Below are 10392 nucleotides of genomic sequence, written 5' to 3'. Positions count from 1 at the left end.
CCTGATAATTTAAAAAAAAAAAAAATTAAAAATGTAAACAATTTTAAAAAGCATCCTGCTGTTCCTACAAAATTGTGCTGATGTAGATTTTTTTGCCCTTATATCACACACACACACACACACACTTCTGATTAGCTATGCACTGTGTAGCCTCTTTCCACTTATTTAAATGCAGATAAACTTTGGCAATATTTAAGATACTGTGGTCATTTCTTTCATTACAAAGAAAAAAGAAAAACGCCAAGATACTACACACCCTCCCAGTGTTGAAAACATGTCACCCAGCACCTGCTATAGTGCTGATAACAAAGGAGAGGCTACTGACGGTGCTTCATCTGCAGCCACTCCCTGCTATCTTTAGATTTAGAGCACCAAGAACTCCATCAAATCAACGCCAAAACTGGTGTAGTTGTCGAGCGCTGTGAGTCACTGAATGTGGTTATTTCAACCCAAGTAGTCCCAAGTGTTTGACAACTAAAAAGTGGTAACTAGAACTAAATCGTGTCCTTAACTCAGTCCTAAGGTCTGTATACAGAGCAGTACTTCCAACAGTGCAGTGAGTGGAAGAGGAGGGACCTAAAAAGGGATCTGCAGCAGAAACATCATCAATACTTCAGTAATGGACCTCTTCAGAGGGAACAGAATTCACAGTAATGTCACTTAAAAAAAAATCACAGGGTAAAATTTGCTACAAAAAATAAAAATTGAAAAAACACTGCATACAAAAAACACATCATGTAGAGCAGTTCACATCTTGATAACATTACATACTGATATTTGGTGTGAATTGGTGCATCAATGGGGAGGGAAAGCTTTTAAAAAACTGTTTGTCCATTTAGGCTACGTCTCAAAGAAATCTTTAAAAAACAAAGGAAAAAAAAAAAAAAAAAGCAGCTTGTCAAGTATCCTCCACTGGAACGTAGTAATGTAACATTCTCTGCAGTTTTTGTAAACAGGCCATCAGTCAGGCTGACAGCTGGTTTGGCAAAAAATGTTTTGGGTATGAAAGAGGAAAGAAAGCAGGATGAAAACACTTCATTTTCAGTTTTATGTATTACTTTGTGATATGAGTGAATCCCTGAGACTGATACAAGTTGATCCATGTAGTTTTAACTGAAGGTACTGTAGTTTCATTCCACTCAGTACCGTTTGTTCATACTGGCCAGGCATTGATCTTTTGAAACAATTATTTTTCCTTCACTGTGAAGACACTGTTGTTTTGTCTCAGACACCTACAATACAGTACTGAAGTTAATGCCGCAAATGAAAAATAGGAAGAAAGTCTACTGAAACTCTTACATACCTTCCTTCCCTCTAGTTGCACAACGCAGGACAATTAACCCAAATTTACACCTTCTTTACTTCTGACAGCTCCTCAGCTCGGCACCCAGCTCTGAGGGCTCTGTTTCGAGCTGGAGAAGCTTCCTGAATTCTTGTTGCTGTTCTGTGTGGAGGTGAGGCGAGAGTCAAAGCTGAGGTCCAGGCAATCTGCGTCCATCAGTTCATTGCGGATGACTGAGTCCATGTCGCAGTCCAGATTGCTGCTGAACACCTCAAGGTCCAGATCAGCGGAGAAACGGTCCTGACTGGTTAAACTGGAACTGAGCTGCATAGAGGCGTTCTTACTAGGAGACTTCAGGAGTAGCTGCTTTGTTTCAGGGAAGCCGTCGTCACTGTCAGAGGTTGACAAGCCCGCTTGCCAACCAGGCACTGAAGAGCTTTGGGCCTGGCCTGCACTGGTGTGGTTAACCAGAATGTGGTCTTTGCGGAGCAGCATGGCATTTCGGCGGGAGTTCTGCAAAGCGATGGCGGTGCTGGCCTGCGACATCAGAGGGTCGGACTGGGTCATCATGACATTGCTGGGGCTGTGGGAGTCCATCCCAAGCAGATCTAGGGCCTGGTGCTCACTGTAGTGAGACATGCAGGAGAAAGTGGTCTGCTTGTTCTCTTGGATGGTCTGCATGGGTGACTGTCGCAGGCTCGTGATGGACGGAGGGCTGAAGAGTGGGTTCGTCCCATAGCTGCTAGAGGGACTACCTAAACTGCTTCCTGAGCAGCTGAAGGTAAATACTGAACTCCCCTGACTGTTGGCCCCATCTTCCTCTCCAGGAGGAGGCTGCTGGGATGCTGTGAGGCTGATATTGTCTAAAAGATCATCCATCAGGTTGTCAGAGAGCCCGTCATTGAGGTTCATAGTGCCTGCCAGATCAGACAGTCCTGTTGGTCCAGTGGACGGAGACATGCTGCTGGGGCTGGAGTACAGCATTGGCGACAGGGGTGAGTCGTCATCAGGTACCTCATCCAGCTCCAGGTTAGCCAGGATTGGGGACAGACGACCGCTGAGCGTGCTGGCGTTGGAATTTGTCCGAGAGCGGAAGTCTGTCCAGGCATCGAGCTCGTCGCTGCTGCGGGAGGTGGGACTTCCTGTCCATTTGGAGAGGCTCGAGGAGCTCTCAGAGCTCCCATCTTGAGCAACCTGCAATGAGGCTTTTTTCTTTGTGGCACGTCCTCTGGCTCCTTTGATGTACTTGCTGTTATCCATCGACACAGCCCTACGTCTGGGAGCTTTACCTCCTTTCCCACCTTCTGGGTTGACCATCCACCAGGAGCTTTTCCCAGTTCCTTCATTCTGGACTTTCACAAAACGGCTATGGAGGGAAAGATTGTGTCGGATGGAATTCTGCAAAGACAAATGATTAAGAAAACTTAAGCATTAATACAACTTTCCCAGTATGAGCAATAATTCATAAAAAAAAATCTTGTGTACATGATACAATTAAGTATTAAATACTTTTAGGAGCTTCAAAAGCTTTAACGAGATGTGACCTACAAAGTGGACCAAGTCAGAATGTGTGTTCCTGCTGCATCTGTTATTGTTCTCAAACTTCAGTCAAGCTTAACTACAAAAGATTACAACATGTATTACAGTAATTGCAGAGCTCTATAACGGCCCAACAAAGGAACAATGAGCCAGATAATATAAATCACTACAACAGAATACAAAACTCAGTGCTGTAAGCAGACAGTGCTGCATTCTGTGTCCCCTACAAAACTTCTTAAGGTTTTGTTGTTCATCTACAGTACTACGTTTTCAGCATGGTGTGCAGTGTTCCTAAAATTTGAGGAAACTGGACAAATTGATGACAAAATAAAACACAGGATTGAAATTATCTGAATTTTGTGTTCTAAATAGAGACACTGCTGACTTTTCAGATGATTACAAAAGACTAAAAGTCAGTGGCAAAAGGTATTATGTAGCTTGAAAGTTATGGTTCAAGTTGCTGTCAATATGTACAGTCGAGTGGTACAAGAGTGACTGTCTATAGCCATCTAGAAAACATGGTTGAGGCTCTGTCATGTTCTGGGCTGTGTTTTAGCTAGAGGTGTTGAAATCTTGCCAAATTGATGGAATCATGAATGCAATCAAGTACAGTTTGACATCACCGTGCAATACAATCTGGAAGGTGCGATTAGCAGTAGTGTTTTTGGGACAATCCCAAATAGACTTCCAATGCCACCCCCCCCAAGGGGAACACCATCGGTCATAGATTGGCCTCCCCAGTGCCCAGACCTCAACATTACTGAGGCGGTGTGGGATCATCTTGACAGATAACTGAGCAAAAAGGCAGCAAACAGCCAAAGAACTTCAGTCTCCTTCAAGAAGCCTGGAGACACATTCCCAAAGACTACTGAAATTCAAATTAAAGAAATGAGTGACTCAAGGATATTGCACAGGGTTAACTGTAATTTAACCCTTTAAGGCCAAGTGTATCAAAGATGATACATCTATATCAGTGTAAATATTCTGCAAAAAAAATATAGAAAGGAAAACAAAAGCCTGATGTAGCTAATATGATACAAATTTAAACTTATGCAAATTAATATTTATCGTTATTGCAAGACTCACTAAACAATCCATTAATAATAATAATTTAAAAAAGTTTTTGGGCTTTTATTTCATGGTTCAGGCTTTAAAGGGTTAATACAAAAGGACTAATTACCAATGCTGCAGTGTCTTCATAGACATTTCTTTGCACTGTGACCCATTTCTGGCTGCTCACAAAGGTCTACAGGATTTCCCTGGAGATGTTCCTTACCACGTACAAAATTAAACAGCTGGAGCGTGCACGCCCAGCCTGTCACACTTCAGTAACAGAGGGAGAAACTCCGCAGTGATCTCCATAACCCAGAGGCCAGCTTCACAGGGAGAGGCTTCAACTCAATTCTCTAAAGCTTAAATTAACCTGATTTAACTCAAGGTCCCATTTAAACCCATCTCTAAGACGATTAAAGTTAACCGCTAAGCAAGCTCAACACAAAACAAACTACAGCAAGAGGAGACCAGAAATTGGTCTCATTAAGGCACTTGATCTGCGCTTTAATGACTGAGGGTTCTCAAACAAGCAGGTTTTTCCTCTTAATGCTTTGAGACAGTAAAGACCCACCAACAAGAAGCCATTCCTAAGAGAAGCAGTAAGAAAAGGCTGAGGTATGCTAAATTACACGAGAACTGGGCTGATGACAGTGGCAACAGGTTTTATGGAGTGATGAACACAATTTTTTTTTTGTACAAAAGAGGCTCTGTCATACCATTTGATATGGAAGATTTGATTCAACATCTGGAAAACATCCTTTTGGCAACAGCTTCATTTTTCAGCATATCAGCGATTCCAAACATACTGCAGTAAACACATACCTGATAAGTGTTTCACTGTTTTCTGCTGAAATCTTATGCAATTGCATCTGGTCTGTGTTTAAACAGATGAGCAGCCATTAGACCTTTTATTTCTGGTTAGAAATGCACTAATCCACTCATTTCCTGTCTATATCTATCTAGACAAAGTCAGAGTCTCTGCTACTACTGAATCAGTTTACATAAAAGCTATCTCACTGACAAGAACTCATTGGGTGAACAGACCACAGCGGTACCAAAAAAGAGAAAAAGTTTCTGTCCATTAAAGCTAAATTTGATCAATTTAGAATTGCTTTCTGATATCGATCTATCCAGTGGGATTTATGTATCCCTTTTCAGCTACATATTCTAACTAATCAAAATGTTTACATGTAAATTTATCACTACCATGATATCCAATACCACACTTGTCGATGGGGCAAGTCAAATATTCCAACATGTTGCTTATCCCATGAGCTACAGGCAGAGAACACAATAACACCACCTGTCCCGTTCAATCTAATGCAATCCAATACAGTGGAGTTGCAACAAATAAGCCTGGGATACAGTCCGGTGTTGACACAGGAGGTTTTTCCATTCAAGTCTGTGATCATTTATTAGGCTTTAAGATGTACCGTTGTTGTATTCAATTATTGGAGCAGGCAGATTTACAACCTCAAAATGCCCAAGGCACTGATACAACAAAATCTGATGACTCAAAGGTGGTTTACTGCAGAAGTACTGAATTTTAAACATGCTTCTTTTATTGATTTCACTTCCTGTACACAACCAGTAAAAGACTGAAGCACCTTGTTAAAGATTTAAGGTAACCACATCCATATGAATAAAACCAATAGCAAACATACAGCAGCGTAACCTACCTGTCTGCCTCCTTAAGATGAAATTTTATTGGATATATGAAGGTATCCAATAAGCTTCACAGGCACGTACAGTACAAGCTGTACTGCATTTACAAGAGAAATCACAAAGAGCGAACTCCTGCCTTCCCCTCCCCCACACGCAGTCACAGTAGTGCTGCAGCACCCTTTGAGCAAAGCCTCGTTCTGAGCAGGGACTGGAGCAATGCCAGTTTAGCCAGAGCCAGATCCAAAGACAAACACTGAGCTTCTCTCATACTGCTACACATTGACCTACATAATTTATAGTCAGCTGATTGATTCTTGTGCCCAGGCATCATGAAAAGACAACAGCGGGGCTGAACCGGAGAGGGTTTGATGGGCGTCCATACAGGGGCTGAATATTTAGTTTGACTTACAGCACTGGAGACAAAGCTCAAAACTGAAGGTGGTGTACTTTCAGTGTGCTGAATGAGATGTGTGACGGGTCTGAATTTAAAACCCATCTGTTCAACCCTGAACCTGCTGGGGACACTTTTGCCAGGCTCAACCTGAATGTCACACAGCTCCAAAGCATCTCCTAGGAAATGCTGATGTCAGCACATGTGAAACCCTGTTATTAACCCTTTCCTTTTCCAGTCAACATCTGCCAAGCTCAAATATGCATCAGGCAGCTTAAACATGAATGAAAACTGACATCTAGCAGTTTTGAGCATAAAGTAACTGATTCTGTGCAGATTAATCAGTTTCACATGTTCAGGGTGATGTTTTTATTTCCCCTTCTGTAAATGCAGCAGTTTTAACCAGCACAATTTAACCAGTGTGATTCATTCAAAGAAGCTGCTCACTGGAATCAGCTTGCATTGCATATCCAGTTGTGCAGGATTACACACACACACACACACACACAAAATCCTGCAAAGCTCAAAGCTTTCATCAGACTACATTCCATGACAGATGAATTGGTTTGGTCCAGGCCAAACTAATCCTGAAAATCAAACACAAGCAAGGCCCGGCTGAAGCTTTGGTGAAGTCTGTGCTGCAGTCTGAGCAGTATGTCTGAAAGTGAAATCAACTTTGCATTGCACGTCTTTTGGGTTTCAACTTTCAAGCAAGCCGCTTTGTTCTCAGAGGTTCGTCTGCATCCTTAATTTTAGAGGCATAATGAAGCGTGTAATGTGATACGCATTACTACAACTACACTGGTTTACATATAGTTACACCATGTGCCGTTAGACTGCCACACATCTTCAGATCCCCTGCTGATAGGAGGAGATGTTTGATAAATAAATGTGTATAGCCAGTAACTGATGAGACTACAGGTTTGTGATTGCACCTACTGCCTCCATCTCAGAATTAAAATGAGCTTTGTGCATTGCATGTCTTACAGGACAAGTTAAAAAAAAAAAAAAATAAATAACACTGGTCTTTGTTATGATGACAGCCCCAACACATCACCGCTCACCTTCCAGCCAGCAGAGCTGTTGCTATCGCCTTTGTCCTTGAAATATGGCACGGATCTCACCATCCACTCATAGATTTGGGACAAGGTCAACCTTTTCTCAGGGGAGCTCTCGATGGCTTGGGTAATGAGGTCTGCATAGGAGTAGTTGCCCCAGGCATTCCTGCGGGCGGAGGACTTCCTCAGCTGCTGGGTGGCAGAACCGCTCGGAGCTGCTGCGGGGGTTTGCGCCGAGGACGGCGAGCCGTCGGCGGTCTCCTCTTTGGAGGGGCCCCGCTGGACCTCCACCGGCTGGGAGATGGAGCTGCTGCTGCTCGGCTCTCGGGTTTTAATAGCGCCGCCGCTGGCTTTCTGAGCAGCGCCGCTCCCCGTGCTCCCACCCTCATCATCCTCCTCTTCGGGGATTACGTCAGTGTCATTTGCCCCGGGCTTGCCCGCACCAGATTCCGGACGGGGCAGGGGCCAAGTGCAGGACCGTGGCCGCTTCTGGGGCTCGAAATCCGGATCTATCTCAACGTTTAGAGGCGGCTCGTTGCCGTTGCGCGACGCCTCAGCCATGTTGGTCGTAATTTGTCGGGGGTTGCACAAAGGGTTATAAAATCACTCGGGTCGCATTCCATCAATGTCGCGTGCAGGCTTCGTGGACAGTTTATTTACTATGCAAGTGTCCCTTCCTGCAGCTCGGTCCCAGCACGTGTCAGTCTATCAGTCCTCCTGCACGGCGTCCGTCCGCAACACACGGAGCAGCTGGAGCTCACCACAATCACCAGAACATCGCCTTTTGTCGTGCTAAGCCCACACCCTGGCCAACATGCATTGCAATTTCGCGAACTGTGGAGTGAAAAGACGTGAAGCGTACGCGGAGCCTCGGAGGAATCCAAAACTGCGTTCCTTCACAAGCGTCCGCGTCCCGCACGGCGATCCTGCATGACAAAGGGAAAAATCTTAAATGTACACGCACGCTGCATCTAATGCCACCACATCAGTTTCATCACTCCACACAGCTGCCATCTTGACCATTTCACTTCCCCAAGTTCTTAATCAGCCGTGCTGTGGAGCTGCCAGTCGCTTGAGCGCTGCAGTCCAGATACCATCAAGGCGATTAGGGGACGGTTTCTTAAGGGCCTGCACCTTCTTAAAAATGTGGCTGCTGGGAAAATGCACCGAGCCTAAAAATCCGCCCAGTTAAGAGCTGAAAAATAATGATGCTGGCTGTAGTCTAGCATCCCGGACGAAGTAGCACGGTGTCCTCCGTGTGCCCAGCTGCCTGCAAACACTTCATTCAATCTGCTGCTGCGGTTGGCGCAAACGCTCAGAGCCCAGGAGAAGAGGGTTAAAAAAGGAAAAAAGCGATCCTGCCCCCTGGACTGCACTGAAATTAAAGCGACAGTGTAGAGATGTCCGCTCGCCAATGACATCACCTCTAATGTGACCATCGGAGAGTATCCAGTGCGCAAAAATTAACGGTAAAACTGGATTTTATTCACTTGAATATTAAACGAAAAAAAAAAAAAAAGGGAGCAACAATGTTTACATAAAAATCAGGAATGCAGGGGAAATAACTGGATGTCAGAATATATAGGTCATCTTTAAAAAATACAACCAACCCAAACTAACCTGAAAAACTGACTGTACCGTTTAAGTTGATAAATATGTGCATTTTACCCAAATATGCCTTTAAGTTCCTCCCACACTGCCAGGAATACAGTCCTAATATACTCGACTGGCATTAAAAACATTTAAGCCAAAGCAAAAACCTATACATTTCCACCAAAAAGGTAAAAGTATAGAATAAACAAACATGCTCCTCACAATAGGCTGTTGTTTTTGTCCCCTACTCAGATATGCAGTTTCTAAACATGTCATTTTCCTATCTGAAACCAGAGCTAGATATAGTCAGGTCCTGACAGCAACCGTTTACGGAAATTTGGTGGTTATACTGACCTGAAGAATGTCAGCTGCACACCTACCCACACAGCCTCTGATGTTTTTCCAGGTCAAAGATTGTTATTTGATACCCGATCTTTGATAGCCAATACAGATTTAAATCTGAGTTAACACAAAAAAAAACAAAAAAAAAAAAAAAAAAACCACAACCAACCCCACACAGATTTTGAATGGACCCACTATTTAAAACAAAAACACCCCAGCAGTGTACAGAAAATGGAACTGAAGAGGTAAAAATATTTATAAATTCCTTTTCACTGGAGTACATTTCTAGATATCGACCTTGGTATTTGTTGCAGACACTTCACAATAGCAAAACCACCAAAATTATTTTTAAAACCTGCCTAAAGGGAGAGTTTCCCCAACGTCAGAAACTATTCAACTCTTAAGCCATATTGCCAAAATGAATCTAAAAGCCAATAAAGTAATCAAACACTTGTGTTTGCATAAATATCTAGTCAGCTAATCACATGGCAGCAACTCAGTACATTTACACGTGTAGATATGATTAAGACAACCTTAGGTAGTTCAAACCAAATATCTGGATGGAGTAGAAAGGTCATTTAGGTGACTTTGAACATGATATAGTTGATGGTACCAGATGTGGTGGTACCATTTCAGAAACTGCTGATCTAGATTTTCCCACACCACCATCTCAGGAGATTACAGAATGATGGTCCAAAAAGAGAATATCTGTAGTCCACAGCAGCTCTCTGGGTGATGGGATCTTGCTGGTGCTTAGAGTTGATAAAAGGCAACAGTAACTTAAATAACCACTCAAAGGTATACAAAAGAGCATCTATTCTGCACGTTGTCCTTCAAACTTTGAAGAAGACGGGGTATAGCAGCAGAAGAGCATACTGCTTGACACTCCTGTCAGAACAGAGAACTGAGGCTACACTTCCCATGGGCTCAGTAAAAGTGGACGACAGAAGATTGGAAAAAAGTGGGCGAGTACTTGAAACACTTTCAGATTCTCCGCTTATCTCTTACATTATACTGTGACAGAGCAGTATAATACAAATATAGATGATTATGATATTTATTTTTAAAACATGTTTATTTGTTGATTTGCAATTGCTAAAGCAACAGTAGTTCACTTGCTATCTAAGCTATGTGTTAGCATTCTGTGACAGTTTAAGTAATTAATGCAGTTAAAGCAAATTCACAATGATAAATTGCTAAATTATTTTATTATGTTGCAGGTTCAGGGTTTTGCTTTTCCTTACTTACCACAGTTTTCCTCTCCTTGCCCTCCATACCGGTCAAGTGTGTTAAAATTCGCCCCGTATGTCCTGACTTTTATAGTGCAGGTGATGTCATTTTGAACCTTGCTGGGCAAAACCAAGTGGAGGGCTTTTCTTGTGTGGGAATGTTTTCTGTTGTTTGTTTAATGGATTATGGAACAAATTGTTGAAAGAATTTGTCCATATAGGAAAGAGTTTATCAATGTT

At 43.0% G+C, this 10392-nt stretch overlaps 1 protein-coding gene across 4 annotated transcripts; it reads right to left on the bottom strand.

Moving 5' to 3' along the window:
- Positions 1 to 209: 209 nt before the first annotated feature.
- Positions 210 to 10240, bottom strand: foxo3a (forkhead box O3A). 4 transcript variants are annotated; one of them, XR_014908820.1, is made up of 3 exons: positions 6995 to 8458; positions 1304 to 2680; positions 210 to 1232 (listed from the first exon to the last, which is right to left on the bottom strand). XR_014908820.1 is itself a non-coding variant. In XM_085391757.1 (3 exons), the coding sequence occupies exons 2-3, from the start codon at positions 7547 to 7549 to the stop codon at positions 1376 to 1378; spliced, it is 1860 nt and encodes a 619-aa protein (XP_085247883.1). In that variant the 5' UTR covers positions 7550 to 7914; positions 10172 to 10240; the 3' UTR covers positions 210 to 1375. The 4 variants fall into 4 exon arrangements, 3 of the variants coding, with proteins under 3 accessions (XP_085247883.1, XP_085247884.1, XP_085247882.1); XM_085391757.1 differs by adding an exon at positions 10172 to 10240 and having other exon boundaries at positions 210 to 2680; positions 6995 to 7914; XM_085391758.1 differs by having other exon boundaries at positions 210 to 2680; positions 6995 to 7914; positions 8123 to 8457.
- Between the last annotated feature and the right edge of the window lie 152 nt (positions 10241 to 10392).

The sequence above is a fragment of the Rhamphochromis longiceps genome, linkage group LG19, assembly GCF_057381845.1.
Source record: "Rhamphochromis longiceps isolate RC_006_pf linkage group LG19, R_longiceps_female_GT1.1, whole genome shotgun sequence".
NCBI lineage: Eukaryota > Metazoa > Chordata > Actinopteri > Cichliformes > Cichlidae > Rhamphochromis > Rhamphochromis longiceps.
This window is presented reverse-complemented; position numbering and strand designations above follow the sequence as displayed.